This window comes from Lampris incognitus, chromosome 6, assembly GCF_029633865.1.
Source record: "Lampris incognitus isolate fLamInc1 chromosome 6, fLamInc1.hap2, whole genome shotgun sequence".
Classification (NCBI taxonomy): Eukaryota; Metazoa; Chordata; class Actinopteri; order Lampriformes; family Lampridae; genus Lampris; species Lampris incognitus.
Genome location: NC_079216.1, coordinates 53,391,252 through 53,409,627, shown reverse-complemented (window position 1 = coordinate 53,409,627; position 18,376 = coordinate 53,391,252). Strand labels below are relative to the sequence as shown.

At 44.7% G+C, this 18,376-nt stretch overlaps 1 protein-coding gene across 1 annotated transcript in view; it reads right to left on the bottom strand.

The window, feature by feature from the left end:
• Positions 1-4: 4 nt before the first annotated feature.
• slc23a4 (solute carrier family 23 member 4) overlaps positions 5-18,376 on the bottom strand; it is a 34,618-nt gene continuing 16,246 nt past the window's right edge. Inside the window, exons 4-12 of the mRNA XM_056281783.1 lie at positions 16,808-16,967; positions 11,483-11,664; positions 10,636-10,756; positions 10,280-10,436; positions 8,708-8,961; positions 4,723-4,887; positions 1,398-1,506; positions 968-1,063; positions 5-284 (exon numbers count right to left, since the gene is read on the bottom strand). Of these exons, the coding sequence (XP_056137758.1) occupies positions 16-284; positions 968-1,063; positions 1,398-1,506; positions 4,723-4,887; positions 8,708-8,961; positions 10,280-10,436; positions 10,636-10,756; positions 11,483-11,664; positions 16,808-16,967 (1,513 nt within the window). The 3' untranslated portion in view covers positions 5-15. The remainder of the gene's footprint in view (positions 285-967; positions 1,064-1,397; positions 1,507-4,722; positions 4,888-8,707; positions 8,962-10,279; positions 10,437-10,635; positions 10,757-11,482; positions 11,665-16,807; positions 16,968-18,376) is intronic.

The window sequence follows — 18,376 nt, the reverse complement described above, 5'->3', positions numbered from 1 at the left end:
CTGTGGGTCCACACTTCATAGAGCCACCCCAATAATGATCTGTGTCGGCTCTGAATTTCCAGCTGGCTGCCGGGGCTCCAGGGCGTTAGTGTCCGCTCCAGAACTGGCCAGGGACCTCGGCATGCTGGGAGGGCAGAAAGGTATGTAACGCACCCAGGAGGAGGAAGAGAAGCAGGAGGTAATGCCAAAGGGGAGGTTGTAGACTTCTTCGCTCTCTAGTGTGTTGCTGGAGTTGCCCTCATGAGCGTTGTTCCAGGCTACGATGCCTCGTTCACGCTTCGATCCTGTTAGAAACACAACAGAGCTGTTCAGATCCATGTTTCCCGCCTTTACCCCCTGCCACTGCACACTTTTTAATCATGGAACATTCCCACGGCACATCCACTATCCACCATGACACAAAGAATTAGACTGAGATTTATGAAAGTGCAACACAAGGTCTCACCTCTATTACTAAATATATGAACTTTAAAAACAACATTTATTTTTAATAAGGTTTTAGGTGGAATTTTACATTTTTCCTGCTCAAAAAGCACACCATTTGAAATCCGTTGATTTAGACAGCATGCCATGGTCTGCCTTTATAGTAAAGAGTGGCTGTATTTCTAAGTGAGAAAGTAAAGTGATTGATTCTGCCTTCATTTTACCTTGAAAACCGGTGCCAAGTAGCTTTCTCATTTCGCTTTTGCTTTAGCTGTGTCATTTGTTCTCTCTTTGCTCTCCATATTACCAGAGAATGAGAGATCATGATATAAGTTTTGCCTTACCGATTGTTTTGTTCTATCCTACATGCTATTGCATCAATTTGGGATGTGTCATATTCTGATTGGGCTCTGTGGATTTGTATCCCTATATAGGATGGCCATTTTTAATAAAGTTTACAAGACGGAACATGATACATGCCTTTTGTCACATATAGTGATATTGTTATTGATGTTGAATAAAATATATATATAAAAAGGGTTACCTGGGATGGTGTTGTCCAGTAAGAAGCCAAAGAAACCTCCTACAAACATACTGGTGGTCAGTAGTACCTGCAGCACCTGGTCCAGCACTACCACACCTGCAGATTACAATACAATACAAAGACTTCAAGTTTCCGGGATGAGAGATTCATGGTTAAAGGCACAAGATTGATATCATATAAAGTAAGGAGGCCTAATATGTAGGAGTAATTTCAGATCCATCCATCCATTTATTACCCAAGCCGCTTATCCCAATTGGGGTCGTGGGATGCTGGAGCCTATCCCAGCAGTCATTGGGCGGCAGGCAGGGAGACACCCTGGACAGGCCGCCAGTCCATCACAGGGTAATTTCAGATCTTCAGTAACAAATGATATAAACTTCTGCTGCTTATGATACGCACAAAGATCAGTGGTGACACTTGTTCCGTTTACCTGTTTCTATGGTATTGGGGTTCTTAAATATCCAGTTAGGAATGACCAGACCAGAGAACACGGAGAACCCAAAGATGAAGATATTTCTAGAAGAATTCATGTCTGCATACTGTAAAATTAGAGGTAAAAAAAAAGTAATTGTTAAGGTGTGACAGGAGTCTTTCAGGCACTTTATTCAGTTATTTTTTCCTCATAACGAGTTGCTTCTTGCCTTACCAAACTATAAGGGAAAATCACCTGGAACCATTTAGAAATGCACTCAGAATTATCCATACACTGTGTAGTGTATAATTTAGCTTAATCTATGGAAATTTCATGGAAAGAAAACACCTCATTATATTGCCAATTGCAGTACGTAAGGAGGGATCTGATGGCTTCCACAGTGTCAACAGCTGTGTTCATAATAAAAGTCACACCACTAGGGTTTATAGTCTGGTCACGTGTGACGTAGACTCTTCTTTCCCAGGGTTATTGGGTGGGAATGAGAATCTCACCACCACCACTACTACTACTACTACTTTCGGCTGCTCCTGTTAGGGATTGCCACAGCGGATCATCCGTTCCATTTCTTCCTGTCTTCTGTATCTTCCTCTGTCACACCAGCCACCTGCATGTCTTCCCTCACCACATCCATAAACTTTGGCCTTCCTCTTTTCCTCTTCCCTGGCAGCTCCATATTCAGCATCCTTCTCCCAATACACCCAGCATCTCTCTTCCACACATGCCCAAACCATCTCAATCTTGTCTCTCTTGCTTTGTCTCCAAACCGTCCAACCTGAGCTGTCCCTCTAATATAATCGTTCCTAATCCTGTCCTTCTTCGTCACTCCCTATGAAAATCTTAGCATCTTCAACTCTGCCACCTCCAGCTCCGGCTCCTGTCTTTTCATCGGTGCCACTGTCTCTAAACCATATAACATAGTTGGTCTCACAACCATCTTGTAAACCTTCCCTTTAACTCTTGCTGGTAACCTTCTGTTTCAAATCACTTCTGACACTCTTCCCCACCCACTCTACCGTGCCTACACTCTCTTCTTCACCTCTCTTTCGCACTCCCCGTTACTTTGGACAGTTGACCCCAAGTATTTAAACTCATATGCGTTCGTCGCTTCTACTGCTTGTATCCTCACCATTCCACTGCCCTCCCTCTCATTCATGCATAGGTATTCCGTCTTGCTCCTACTGACTTTCATTCCTCTTCTCTCCAGTGCATACCTCCACCTCTCCAGGCTCTCCTCCACCTGCACCATACTCGCTACAGATCACAATGTCATCTGCGAACATCATCGTCCATGGAGACTCCTGCCTGATCTTGTCCGTCAACCTGTCCATCACCATTGCAAACAAGAAAGGGCTCAGAGCAGATCCTTAATGTAATTCCACCTCCACCTTGAACCCATCTGTCATTCCAACCGCACACATCACCATTGTCACACTTCCCTCATACATATCCTGCACCACTCCTACATACTTCTCTGCAACTCCCGACTTCCTCATACAATACCACACCTCCTCTCTCTTCACCCTGTCATATGCTTTCTCTAAATCCACAAAGACACAATGTAACTCTTTCTGGCCTTCTCTATACTTCTCAATCAACATTCTCAAAGCAAACATCACATCTGTGGTGCTCTTTCATGGTATGAAACCATACTGCTGCTCGCTGATCGTCACCTCTTCTCTTAACCTAGTTTCTACTACTCTTTCCTATATCCTCATGCTGTGGCTGATCAACTTTATACTTCTGTAGTTGCTACAGTTCTGCACATCGCCCTTGTTCTTGAAAATCAGCGCCAGTATACTTCTCCGCTCCTCGGGCATCCTCTCACTTCCCAAGATTGTGTTAAACAATCTAGTTAAAAACTCCAATGCCATCTCTCTTAAACATCTCCATGCCTCCACAGTATGTCAACAGGACCAACTGCCTTTCCACTCTTCATAGCTTACCTCACTTCCTCCTTGCTAATCCACCACACTTCCTGATTCACTATCCCCACATGCGTGATTTTTTTTCGTACCCGTTTTCCGGGAACTCTGCCTCTGATTGGCTAGTACTCGTTGCCTCCGTTGATTAGACGCAGTTTCTCCTGGCCCACAGAGGTCAGACCTTCTCACGCCACCAGGGGGGTGCAGACTGCGACGCTTATAAAATTGGACCCTTTTATTTAGTTCTTGTTTAAATGCATTTGACCAGATTGTGTTCTATTATAACAGGTGTCTGAAATTCAGATTTGACCAGAATGTAAAGCTCTTTGAGTGGCTGCTGCAGCTAGAAAGCGCTATATAAAATGCAACTTGATTGAGTAACTGTTCTTAGTTGTCTCAATAACAGCAAGGGAGTGGTCTAGTGCTAATTAATATCCATGAGCTGTCCTCTGAGTGACAAGTACAAGCAAAGGTTGGCAGTTAGGATGGGTGGGGTTTCATAATTTGATGATTTGATCTGAAAGGCTTAAATTCATCCATCCATCCATCCATCCATCCATCCATCCATCCATCCATCCATCCATCATCCAAACCGCTTATCCTTCTTGGGCTTAAATTGAAAAACTGAATTATACATTTTGTATTATAGAGACAGTACAAAATGCACGATAATTAAGGTTATAAGCAGTGGTGGCTGGCCAGAAGAGGGCGCTGGGCGCCACCCCCTTCAAATATCAAGAGCTGAAAATCTACTTAAACATGTTGAATATAATGTAGTTGTCTAATGCAAATAATTATGAAATAAAAGTGTTTTCAGTCTGTGAGTACCTGTCAGCAGCCATTAAATATTGGTTCCAAATGGTATTTGGTTGATTTCTGTGTGAATACATATACTTCCTGGGTGAGGGGTGCCGGCCAAACGATACCTTATGTAAGCCCTCAAACTTTTGGCAAGCAGGTGACCTGAGGCTGCTGTCTGATTGGTTTCTTCAGATTTTCCATGGGACGCAGTTCTGTGCACCCCAGACACTCCCACTTTTATTGGCAGCGAATTGGTATTGGTTTAATGTTTCTTGATCTAATGTGATTGGACAATTCTCGTGGCTGCCAATCATGTTCACATGCACCACGACGCCTTGTCTCAACTGTCAATCATCCACCGTGTACGAACCCTGATAAAATCTATAGGCTACAATGTCCTTCTTAATAACTCTGTGACTGTGTGGACATTAAAGCAGCTGTCAGGTGTGCTGCGCCAAGGTAAATTGTGCCCCCCCAAACATTTTTAGCACCAACCGCCACTGGTTATAAGTGATGTTAAAAAATATTAGTGTTTCAATTTCAGTCCGACTTGAAAAAAAAATCCTGACTCATTAGAACGTTTTAGAGGGGGTATTTACTTGCAGATTAAAAACTCCAGCTGCTGAGATGACGCCAAACATAACCAGGAACATTCCTCCCACCACGGGTGTCGGGATGGTGGTGAAAATGGCACCTACTTTACCAAACATACCCATTACAACCATCAAGACACCACTGGCTACGATAACCATGCGGCTGCCAACCTGCAGAAAAGAGAAGAAAAGCATTATTTTTCGAAACAGTGGGATTTCTATGGCAATGGGACAGATTAACAGTTATAATGTGGCGTGCGCTACCATTTATCACATCTATAATGTGACCTAACCTAACAATCAGAATCATATTTATCGTCAAGTAGTTCAAGAACATACAAGGAATTTGACATGGTATGTTGGTGCATGAGGGAAAAATTAATAGCAAGAGTAAGGTAAATGTTAAAAGAATAATAAAATATTTATACAAGACAAAATGAAAATAAAAATGAAATATTGGTGAAATAAGGTGCAATAATATGAAAACACTGGAAATATGGCAAGTACTCTATTTTCATCCATCCATTATTTGAACCGCTTATCCTGCTCTCAGGGTCGAGGGGATGCTGTAGCATATCCCAGCCCAGCAGTCATTGGGCGGCAGGCGGGGAGACACCCTGGACAAGCTGCCAGGCCATCACAGGGCCAACACACACACACATTCATACCTAGGGACAATTTAGTACAGCTGATTCACCTGACCTACGTCTTTGGACTGTGGGAGGAAACCGGGACAACCGGAGGAAACCCACGCAGACACGGGGAGAACATGCAAACTCCACACAGAGGACGACCCGGGACGACCCCAAGGTTGGACTACCCCAGGGCTCGAACTCATGACCTTCTCGCTGTGAGGCAACCACGCTAACCACTGCACCACCATGCTGCCAAGTACTCTATTTACAAAATGTTAAATGAGAATTTTTGAATAAGAAGTTATTTACAGAATGAGAAGTTGTTGTAGAATAAGAGTCATTTACAGGGTAGTGCAGGTTTATGCAAAGTGTCCATGTACAGAGGGCACAGTAGGGAAGATGGATACATTACACAGTGTTTGTGCATGCGACTGTGTGTACATGTAGGTGTATGTCATGTCATGGAAAACCCTACTGCTGTGGGGAAGAAGGTGTTCTTGTGGCGTGAGGTTCTGGTTTTTATAGACCTTGACCTCTTGCAAGAGGGGAGTGTTTTTGAAGAGACCATGGCATGGGTGAGAAGGGTTGACCATGATCTTTCCTGCTTGCCTCAGTGTCCTTGAGGCATACAGGTCCTGGAGGGCTGGCAGGTTGCAGCCAATCACCCTGTCAGCAGAGTGAATGATACACTGCAGTCTGCCCTTGTCCTTGGCTGTGGCAGCAGCGTACCAGATAGTGATGGAAGAGGTGAGGGTAGACTCAATTCTCGCAGTGTAAAACAACAACAATAATAATAATATCTAGACACCTAAAACGTTTTACATTGAAGGGGAGAAAATCACCTCAACCACCACCAATGTGTAGCACCCACCTGGGTGATGCACAGCAACCAATGTGCACCAGAACACTCACCACACATCAGCTTGAGGTGGAGAGGGATGAATCATTGAGCGAATTTACACGGGGGATGATTAGTTGGCCAGATGGAGGGAGCCAGATTGGGAATTTTGCCAGGACACTGAGGCCCCCCTACTCTTTGCGATAAGCGCCATGGGATCTTTAATGACCACAGTCAGTCAGGAGCTTGGTTTAACATCTCATCCAAAGGACGGCATCTCCTACAGCACAGTGCCCACGTTACTGCACTGGGATTTTTTTTGTTGCTGTTGTTTTTAAAAAAAATTAGGGCCAGAGGGAAGACTGCCCCCTACTGGACCACCAACACCACTTCCAGCAGCAACTCAGTTTTACCGGGAGTTTTCTCTCAACCAAGTACTAGCCAAGCCCATACCTGCTTAGCTCCTGTCACTCGGCAGAGCCAGGGTACATGTTGGTATGGCTGCCGGTGGGAAAAAGCACACCATCATGCATGTTCTCCTCGTGTCTGCATGGGTTTCCACTGGGTGCTCCAGTTTCCTCCCACCATCAAAAAGACATGCGTGTTAAGGTTAATTCTCTTGCCTGTGCCCCTGACCAATGCAACAGGAAAAAGAACTGGAGTTGTGCTTCTGCTGTGCCTTCTTGGTGAGGCAGCTGAATTTGAGGTCTTGGGTGATGATGGTGCCCAGGAAGCAGAAGGATTCCACAGTGTCGACTGAGGAGCCACACAGGGTGATGGGGTGGGTGGGGTGTGTTCTTTCTGAAGTTCACAACCATCCCCGCTGTCTTTAGAGTGTTGAGCTCCAAATTGTTTTGATCGCACCAGGATACCAAATGGTCAATCTCCCACCTATAGGCAGACTCATCCCCACCAGAGATGAGCCCAATGAAGGTGATATCATCAGCAAACTTCAGGAGCTTGACTGACTGCTGACTGGAAGTGCAGCTGTTTGTATACTGGGAGAAGAGTAGAGGGGAGAGGACACAACCTTCAGTGGAACTGGTGCGGCTGAACCAGAAGTGAGAGATGTGTTTCCCCAGCTTCACATGCTGCTTCCTGTCAGATGGGAAGTCGGTGATCCACCTGCAGGTGGGGTCAGGCACGATGATGGTGTTGAAGGTGGAGGTGAAATCCACAAACAGGATCCTGGCATAGGTTCCTGCAGAGTCCAGGTAATGGAGGATGAAGTGGAGCACCATGTCAACTAAATCGTCCACAGACCTGTTGGCTCTGTAGGTGAACTTGCGGAGATCCAGGAGTGGGCTGGTGATGGTTTTAAGGTGGGACAGTACAAGGCACTTAAAAGACTTCACTAACATAGAGGCCAGGGTGACAGGTCTGTAGTCATTGAGTTCTGTGAGCCTTGATTTTTTGGGGACGGGGATGATGGTGGAGGTCTTGAAGCAGGCTGATACATGGCATGTGTCCAGTGAGGTGTTAAACATGGCTTTGATCACCGGAGATAGCCGATCGGCACAGTGCTTCAGGGTAGAGGGAGAGGCAGAATCTGGTCTAGCTGCTTTGCAGGGGTTCTGTCTCTTGAACAGCCTGTTAACGTCCCTCTCCAGGATGGAGAGCGTTGTCATGGGAAAGGGGAGGAGGGGGCTTCCAAGGTGAGCAGTTGTGGAGAAGCCTGGGCTCCTGCTGAGGCGGGGGAGGAAGAGCTAGTGGTCTGGACCTGGTGGATGGAGTCACAGGGATGGTGTCAGGACTCATCCATTGTCTTTCAAATTGACAGTAGTACTCATTCAGATCGTTGGCCAGGCACAAGTCATTAGTGGGGTAGGAGGCTTTCGGTTTGTAGTTGGTGATCTGTCTGAGGCCCTTCCAAACAGAGGCCGAGTTTTTTTCTGAGAACTCTCGTTGAAATTTTCTCAGAGTACAGCTGTTTAGCATCTCTCACCACCTTGCTAAACCTGTATTTAGACTCTGTAAACCAGACCTTGTTCTCACTCCTAAACGCTTCCTCCTTTTCTAACCTTAGCTGACTGAGTTTAGCTGCAAACCAGCTAAACAGCCTCATTTTACTCATCCAGACTGTTGGTGGCAGTCCTGAAAATATCCCAGTCAGCGCAGTCCATGCACATGCAATGATCCTCCATAGCTTCACTGTTCCACTTCTAAGATGTCCTCACAACAGATTTAGAGAGTTTTAATTCCCGCCTGTATGCAGGAATCTGGTGGAACATAACATGGTCAGAGTGTCCCAGTGCAATACTGGGGACCACTTGATAGGCACTATTGATTGTAGTGTAACAGTGATCGAAAGTGTTCTCCTCCCTGGTCAGGCATATTATCAGCTGACTGCATTTAGGTAGTTTATGGCTGAGATCCCCTTTGTTAAAAGTCGCCAAGGAAAATAATGAAAGAGTCCGGATTTGTCTGGACTCTTTCGTTATACTCAACAAGTTGCCACTCACTAAACAACTCAAACATAACACAAAGTTCTACATCTAAACCTGGAGGCCTGTCTCACCTTTGTGATCCCAAGGGCTCCAACGTTTTCACTGTATGAAGTTGTGCCATTGCCTGTTCCCCAGGCCCCAGCCAGAAGACAGCCAAGACCCTCAATCCCAATACCCCTGTTGATAGCATGTTTAGGTGGGGGTGGAGCCCCACATAATCTGGCACAGGCGTGGTAGTCTCCAACAGACTCTATCATGGAGGAAATCACACCAGCCAAGATGCCAACCACCCCTGCCAGGTTCACGGTTGGCAGCCCCCACTGACCTATAAGACAGAATTCAGACACTGTAGAAGAGAGGATGTCCAAGCATGTGATGCTTTTTTATTTTATTGCTATATTCACACCAAATGCTTATTCTGATCAACCGGAGTATTGAACATGCACTGTACCTTCTCTCCCTTTTTTTCCTCATAAAAAAGTCAGTTCAGTAAGATGAGAGAACCGTTGACATCAGTAACTTTACCATCACATTGTTTTTTACCTTTCTTTATTAGACAGCGACAGTAAAGAGGCAGACAGGAAATGGGTGAGAGAGAGAGGGGTAGGATATGCAAAAACGTCGCCTGCTGAAATCGAACCAGCGACAGTTGTGACCATGTGACATGCACTGTAACGATTCGGCTACGGGGGCACACCATCACAATTTTTACTATTATCCCTGTATACTGTATATGTTACGGGAAGAGAAAACAATCCATTAGAAGCCATAATACTGAGCAGTTGTCTGTGTGTCCCTGAAACACCATCACAATTTGTGTGGCAATGTATTTAACAATGATGACACTGGATGACAATCTGTGAATCACCGGCCTTTACCGCATTCAGTGGCATTCACTACAACAGGTATATGAAGCATTGTTATTCATATTTTCGTATACAATTTAGTAGTCTCCATGTAGCCCACTGAAGGAAGTGAAAACCCAGAAAGTAGGGGTTGTAGTTTTCACATTCAGATTGTTCGGTCACTGCCAGACACAATTTTGGTGGCATTTCAGAGAAACACACTCAGTATTCTGGGTTCTAATTGAGTGTTACCCTTAAAGCATATATAGAGAGATAATGATGAAAAAATTGTGATTGTTTCCATTTTTTGGACCTCCCCTTTTTTTTTCTCTCCCCAATTGTACTTGGCCAATTACTCCGCTCTGCCGAGCTGTCCCGGTCACTGCTCCACCGCCTCTGCTGATCCGGGTAGGGCTGCAGACTACCACATGCCTCCTCCGATACATGTGGAGTCGCCAGTTGCTTCTTTTCCCCTGACAGTGAGGAGTTTCACCAGGGAGATGTAGCGCATGGGAGGATCACGCTATTCCCCCCAGTTCCCCCTCCCCTCCGAACAGGCACCCCAACTGACCAGAGGAGGCGCTAGTGCAGCGACTAGGACACATACCTACATCCGGCTTCCCCCCTGCAGACACGGCCAATTGTGTCTGTAGGGGCACTCAACCAAGCTGGAAGCAACACGGGGATTCAAACCTGCCATCCCAGTGATGGAAGGCAACAGAATAGACCGCCATGCCACCCGGATGCCCCTGATTGTTTCCATTTTAGTTGACAGTATAGCAGAATCTTGTTCCTTACCTGGGTATGGGAATCTGAACCAGGGGGCTTGACCTACGACTTCTTTTTTTAGATCAGTACGGGCCATGTAGCCATACTCATCTGGATTGGAGGGCAGGACATTGTAGACTGTCAGGATATAGCAGATGAGCCATGACAGAGTAATACCCAAGAGAACCTGAGGACAGTAAAAATCAGGTCAGAATAGCATCCTTTTTTCTTCGAACACACTGGAGGGTTCCTTTAACTACCTCTTCAGCTTTCTAAACAGAGTTAAAGGGATTAAGAATTAGGAAAAGAGCATGAGTCTTCATGTAGTTTGATAATTGTTAATCATTCGAGATCAAGACAACAAAGATTACTTGTTTTCTACTTACAGGAAGAATCTGAAAAACATAGAGCCGGGAGGTATGAAGTTTTTTATCCTTGCTGTATGTGGGAAAAGGCAATGCTATGTGACGGAGGTACTGGGAAAAGAGGATGATCAGCACTGTGGTCCTGTGGGTATGAAAGAGAGAGAGAAGGTAATAACTGATCATGTTAAGCATATCCAATCTAAATTAAACTGAACAGGATTATTTTGTAAGCATAAAGCCAGGCAGAAGTATGAAATCCTGGTTGAGAAAGTAATAGTCCTGTGTATTTGCCCTACCTAGCTGAAGTGGTGTTGAGTAGGATCAGCCGTTTTGGTGCATGGGTGGAGCAAATACACGGTTAGGATTTCACTTTCTGGACCTGGTTTTTGTACTTCTAAAGCCAAATGAGCAACAAGTCAGGTTTGTGGACAAGAAAAGGCTTTGAGGCTCTTACTAAGTTAAGCCCCAAGATTGCAGTCCCCGCAGTTTGCAGTTCAGACTAATCCATTTCAGATATTCAGTTTGTCTCACTGACATCAGTTAAGACAACACTGGTTTCAGTTGCGATAGCTAATCAAATTATATGAGTGTTTTTAATCAAGGACTGACTGTAAGCCAAGCTTACAATAACCAGTGGGGGAAGGAGCAATGCATTACATATTTAATAGTTATGAAAACAGTAGGGAAAACACTGAAATTATTTAAAAGGACAAAATAGCATTCAAGACACTGGTGCTTTTAAAATACACCATCACGTTTTGTTCTACGTTGAACCAGAATGGGTTGTTGGCACTCTGTAATAGACGCATGGGAGGCAGTGAAGTCACGTTTACAGTTCTAGGAAGAATCTGGTAGGGAGTTAACCCACATGGCAGAGATACCCCAGTGATTGCCAGCGCTGGTGCCAGCTGAGTCGAATAGGGACAGCCCGATGAGCGAGATGGTGGGTGCAATGGTGAGAGGCCCAATGAAGCGCATGAAAAGGCCAATGAGACCGGAGAAACCCACCAAGACCTGGAGAAGGGAGCCGACCATGATGGAACCCTGCAGCTGTAAACATAATAATAATAATCCTTTACAACAGTTAAAGATGTCTTCTCATATAACAAACAAAAATGAGCCTTGTTATTTTCTAATATGCACATAATAATATTAATTATAAGCATTCAAACTGTTTAAGTTTCAACAGATTGTGAAATTAATCAATTACAAAAGAAATGTGATGTTTAATGTTAACAAATTTGAATCTGTTGGCACATGACAAGAGTTTGGTATCAGAAGTGTTCTGGTTTCCGTTTTAATTTCTGTTTTAGTCTGAGTAGTACTGACCTACTCAAATCACAAATTGACCTACTCAAATTGACATTTCAGAGAATGTGAGAATGGAGCATTCTCCATTCTCATGTCTCCATTCATTCAGCTCCATTCTCGCGTCTCAAGTGGCTAATCCGACTGTAAACAATGATGGGTGTATGGAACAGGAAGTCGTCATAAGAAACGGAAGCCAGCAGCTACACCAGAAACTCCAATATATTGGCCGTTGTCCCTAGAGCTAAATTGTCATCAGGCAATTTAGATTCTGGGTTCCGAGATTGATACAGATTAGAACGCCGCTAGGGCTGTGTATTGGCAAGAATTTGGCGATATGAGTCATACCACGATACAAGTGTCATGATTCAATATATTGTGATATACTATGAAGTCAATATATTGTCTTTATACATGCTCAATAATCCAGGTAAGAAAATCAAAGAAGGTGGAATCAGTTCATCTGGACACATTTATTGACAAATACGTTTCATCACTCATCTAATGCCCCTTTTCCACTGCATGGTACCGGCTTGACTCAACTCTACTGTACTCGCTTTTTCTGGTTTTCCATCGGGCAAAAGTTAGGGATGGTACCTGGTACCAGGTACTTTTTTTTGGTACCACCTCCGTCGAGGTTCCAAGTGCGCTGAGCCAATACTAAAAGGTGACATGAAAATACCAATATAAATAAAAAAATAAAATAAATAAAATATAAATAAATATAAATATGTATATTTATTTATATTTATTTACATGAAAACCTTATACAATAAATAAAAATAAAATAAATAAAATATAAATATCTTCTTCTCCTTTCGGCTTGTTCCCTGTTTCCCAGGGGTTGCCACAGCGGAATCGACAGTTTCCATTGGTACCCTGTGAGGGCACAACACCGATGGCGGTCTTGTCAATCCGCATAATGATCTGGCAAAATTGTACGTCAGATGCCCTTCCTGACACAACCACTAACCCTATGGACGAAATAAAATACAAATATAAATAAATATAAATATATAACCCAGCCACTGAAGATGCACAAGTCAGTGCATACTTAGTGCCGGTCCCAAGCCCGGATAAATGTGGAGGGTTGCATTAGGAAGGGCATCCAGCGTAAAATCTTTGCCAAATCAAATATGCGGATCATAAATAAGATTTACATACCGGATCGGTCGAGGCCCGGGTTATCAATGACCGCTACCGGTACTGTTAACCAGCAGGGTGCCGGTGGAAACTATGCTATTGTTGGGCGAAGGAGAAGGAGAGGGGAAGACATGTCCAGAGGCAGTGAGAGAGGGGAAGGGTGGGCATGTGGAGGTGAGAGTCTGAACTTTGAATGTTGGCACTATGACTGGTAAAGGGAGCGAGCTGGCTGATATGATGGAAAGAAGAAAGGTAGGCATACTGTGTGCAAGAGACCAGGTGGAAGGGGACTAAGGCCAGGAGTATCGGAGGTGGGTTCAAACTCTTCTACCATGGTGCGAATGGGGAGGAGAAATGGGGTAGGGGTAATTCTGAAGGATGAGTATGTCAAGAGTGTGCTGGAGATGAAGAGAGCGTCAGAGAGAGTGATGAGTATGAAGCTGGAAATCGAAGGTGTATTGCTGAATGTTATCAGTGCATATGCCCCGGAAGTTGGGTGTGAGATGGAAGAGAAAGAAGAATTCTGGAGAGAGTTGGTTGACGTGGTGGAGAGGGTACCCAAGGAGGAGAGAGTGGAGATTGGAGCAGACTTCAATGGACATGCTGGTGAAGGGAACAGAGGTGATGAGGAGGTGATGGGTAAGTATGGAGTCAAGGAGAGAAATGTGGAAGGACAGACGGTGGTGGATTTTGTGAAAAGGATGGAAATGGCTGTGTTGAATACATATTTCAAGAAGATGAAGGAACACAGGGTGATGTACAAGAGTGGAGGAAAGTGCACACAGGTGGACTATATTTTATGTAGAAGGCGTGATCTAAAAGGGATTGGAGACCGCAAGGTGGTGACAGAGGAGAACGTAGCTAGGCAGCATCAGATGGTGGTATGTAGGATGACTTTGGAGACCAAGAAGAGGAAGCAAGTGAAGGCAGAGCCGAAGATCAAATGGTGGAAGTTGAAGAAGGAAGACTGTTGTGTGGAGTTCAGGCAGGAGTTAAGACAGGCACTGGGTGGTAGTGAAGAGTTGCCGTGTGGCTGGGCAGCCACTGCAGAAATAGTGAGGGAGACCGCTACGAAGGTACTTGGTGTGTCATTACGACAGAGGAAGGAGGACAAGGAGACTTGGTGGTGGAATGAGGAAGTACAGCAAATTATACAGAGGAAGAGGTTGGCAAAGAAGAAGTGAGATAGTCAGAGAGATGAAGAAAGTAGACAGCAGTACAAGGGGATGCATCGTAAAGCAAATAGAGAGGTGGCAAAGGCAAAGGAAAAGGCGTATGGTGAGTTGTATGACAGGTTAGACACTAAGGAAGGAGAAAAGGACTTGTACCGATTGGCTAGACAGAGGGACCGAGCTGGGAAGGATGTGCAGCAAGTTAGGGCGATCAAGGATAGAGATGGAAATGTGCTGACAAGCGAGGAGAGTGTGCTAAGAAGGTGGAAGGAATACTTTGAGGGGCTGATGAATGAAGAAAATGAGAGAGAGAGAAGGTTGGATGATGTAGGGATAGTCAATCAGGAAGTTCAGTGGATTAGCAAGGAGGAAGTGAGGGCAGCTATGAAGAGGATGAAGAGTGGAAAGGCAGTTGGTCCTGATGACATACCTGTGGAGGCATGGAGATGTTTAGGAGAGATGGCAGTGGAGTTTTTAACTAGATTGTTTAACACAATGCTGGAAAGTGAGAGGATGCCTGAGGAGTGGAGAAGAAGCATACTGGTACCGATTTTCAAGAACAAGGGCGATGTGCAGAACTGTAACAACTACAGAGGTATAACGTTGATCAGCCACAGCATGAAGATTTGGGAAAGAGTAATAGAAGCTAGGTTAAGAGGAGAGGTGATGATTAGCGAGCAGCAGTATGGTTTCATGCCACGAAAGAGCACCACAGATGCGATGTTTGCTTTGAGAATGTTGATTGAGAAGTATAGAGAAGGCCAGAAGGAGTTGCATTGTGTCTTTGTAGATTTAGAGAAAGCATATGACAGGGTGCCGAGAGAGGAGGTGTGGTATTGTATGAGAAAGTCAGGAGTTGCAGAGAAGTATGTAGGAGTGGTGCAGGATATGTATGAGGGAAGTGTGACAATGGTGAGGTGTGCGGTTGGAATGACAGATGGGTTCAAGGTGGAGGTGGGATTACATCAAGGATCGGCTCTGAGCCCTTTCTTGTTTGCACTGGTGATGGACAGGTTGACGGACAAGATCAGGCAGGAGTCTCCATGGACGATGATGTTCGCGGATGACATTGTGATCTGTAGCGAGAGTAGGGGGCAGGTTGAGGAGAGCCTGGAGAGGTGGAGGTATGCACTGGAGAGAAGAGGAATGAAAGTCAGTAGGAGCAAGACGGAATACCTATGCGTGAATGAGAGGGAGGACAGTGGCATGGTCAGGATGCAAGGAGTGGAGGTGACAAAGGCATTTGAGTTTAAATACTTGGGGTCAACTTTCCAAAGTAACGGGGAGTGCAGTAGAGAGGTGAAGAAGAGAGTGCAGGCAGGGTGGAGTGGGTGGAGAAGTGTGTCAGGAGTGATTTGCGACAGAAGGGTACCAGCAAGAGTTAAAGGGAAAGTTTACAAGATGGTTGTGAGACCAGTTATGTTATATGGTTTGGAGACAGTGGCACTGACGAAAAGACAGGAGGTGGAGCTGGAGGTGGCAGAGTTGAAGATGCTAAGATTTTCACTGTGAGTAACGAAGAAGGACAGGATTAGGAACGATTATATTAGAGGGACCGCTCAGGTTGGTGGCAAGATTGAGATGGCTTGGATATGTGTGGGGGAGAGATGCTGAGTATATTGGGAGAAGGATGCTGAGTATGGAGCTGCCAGGGAAGAGTAAAAGAGGAAGGCCAAAGAGGAGGTTTATGGATGTGGTGAGGGAAGAAATGCATTTGGCTGGTGTGACAGAGGAAGACGCAGAAGACAGGAAGAAATGGAAACGGATGATCCGCTGTGGCGACCCCTAATGGGAGCAGCCGAAAGTAGTAGTAGATTTGTTGTCAGAGAATCTCTTAGTTACACTAATATTGTTCATGTGAAGCACACATTTAGACTTGGTCTTGTTGATTTTTTTTTTTTTTTAAACAAAACACTCGTGTGGCGCGCTGGTAGACAAGGGAGGAAAAACTAGTCAACATGCCCACAAATGACCAGTGGGGCTTCGCCGTAAGGGGATACTATCTGCAGTGGAAAACGAAATCCCAAAAACTAAAGCGAGCAGAGTCGAATAGAGTAGAGTCGAGTTGAGCCGGTACCATGCAGTGGAAAAGGGGCATAAGTGACCTCTTCAGTCTCAACTGACTGCAGGTATTCCCACCCTTATAAACAACACAGTTGCATAACGACTCAAACCAACGACCCGTTTCATATGCAAATATGGGCATTATCATTAACTAGAGTTACAATGGCCATGTGTGCTATTCACAGAGGATTTGGTAATAGTATACATGAAGAGAAGAGTAGAAGAGTAATTAAGAAAACACCCCAATATACATACAGTAAGAGCAAGCAGAGCCATAGCTAGTGCAGCATTGACAACGTTTGCTGCTGTTGTGGTTCTGTGTAGCCTTGTTACATAAATCACCTGCTACACAGTGGAGTGGTGCTGTTGCCATGTCTCCTTCTGTGCAATCATCAGAACTAATATAGTATTTTTGAAAATCAACACAATATGGAAAAAAAATACTATCAGACACTTAAGAGCATCAATATTTTCTTACATTCCAAATAGTCATAACATATACTCACCGCTCTCATTCGACTCTGCCACACCTCTACGAAGGCTGGAGAGGACGTATTGACCAAACTGGCGTTTTGGGTCCAGGCTGGACATGTCCACTCTGGCATGGACAGCATTGCCATGGAAGGGGCCAGCAACGTGAATGTACCACCTTGGAGAATGGGCAGTCTGGACCAAAGACAGTATAGAGAGGGGAGAGTAGGAAAATGAATGAGATAATGAGAAGATGAAGAGATGTGGGTAGAAACACAGACACAGACACAGAGCTGAAGCATTTAGCGCAATATCAGCATGAAATGCTATCCAGGTCCTGTGCATTATATATCACAGAGTCATTCCCTCTGAAGCAACATAAGGATAAAATATAGTGAGGGATCATGATAGCTTGATGACCTTGGTGGGCTGCAGTTCATGTGTCATTCTCCTCAATAAATGACCCAAATATATTCATGTGTTTTGGCATCCTTCTTTCAAAGGTCAGCCTACTTTGAAATACAGCTTTTACCCTGATAGCCTAAGAGCACCAACTAAGTCCCACTCCTTTAAAAACTATCTGCAATAACACATTGTTTGAGTTGTATTCTGATTTCAGCAGTTCTTCATTTTCTAAACAGCAGGGAGGATATCATGAGTCAGCCATCAGAGGCGAAAAATAGAAAACCGCTGCCCGACGGCGGTCCAATGTGCAAGCACTCCCAAGTTTACCTCAAAAGACTTACAGTATGTGTTCATCAGCTTTCTCTACTGGTGCACTCTGCAGCTCTCTCTCTCTCTCTCTCTCTCTCTCTCTCTCTCTCTCTCTCTCTCTCTCTCTCTCTCTCTCTCTCTCTCTCCCTCTCTCTCTCTCTCTCCCTCACACACACACACACACACACACACAGAGCACACCTGGATCCTGATCACAGGGAGGCGTGTCTTTTTTGTTCACAGTGTGAAACTCTAATGCATTTATTTGTCCAGTGTCCTAGGTTGGTGGGTGTGTTTGATTTGCTAAGGGGCTGGTTTTTGGGCTTGCGTGAGGCTTTTTTCTTTCAATTGTTTGTGTATGGTCCCAAATACCTAGCTAGGAAGAAAAGTACGCAAACAATTATAAATTTTATATCAGCCACTGCCAAATTAGCCATCTGGCTGAGCCGTAAGAACCAGGCTCGGGCTGTGTGGACCCTGTGCATGTTCTTAAAGGTCTGCTGAAGGCTCAGGTCAGGGTGGAGTATTCCTACTACAAAACGGTAGACAATTTAGATGCTTTCAGCCTTAAATGGGCAATAGGGGGAGTATTGTGCTCAGTGGGTGATGATGAAGACCTTGTTTTCTGTTTCTAATTTGTGTAACAAGGGTGAGCCCTGGCTGTACTATATTTGGCTTATGTTTTTTTTAATGTTATTTTATTTATTTTTTCTTTTATTAAATTTGTGTTTGTGATTTTGGGCCATGCACGTAGAGTTGACTTGAGTTTGGAACCTGTTTGTTGGTATAGATACTTTTGTTTTGAATTACTTAATGAGACAATAAGATGTATTGCATTATAATAGGATGTTTTGAATATTAGCTGTTGGACTGAATAAATGTGCTTTTGA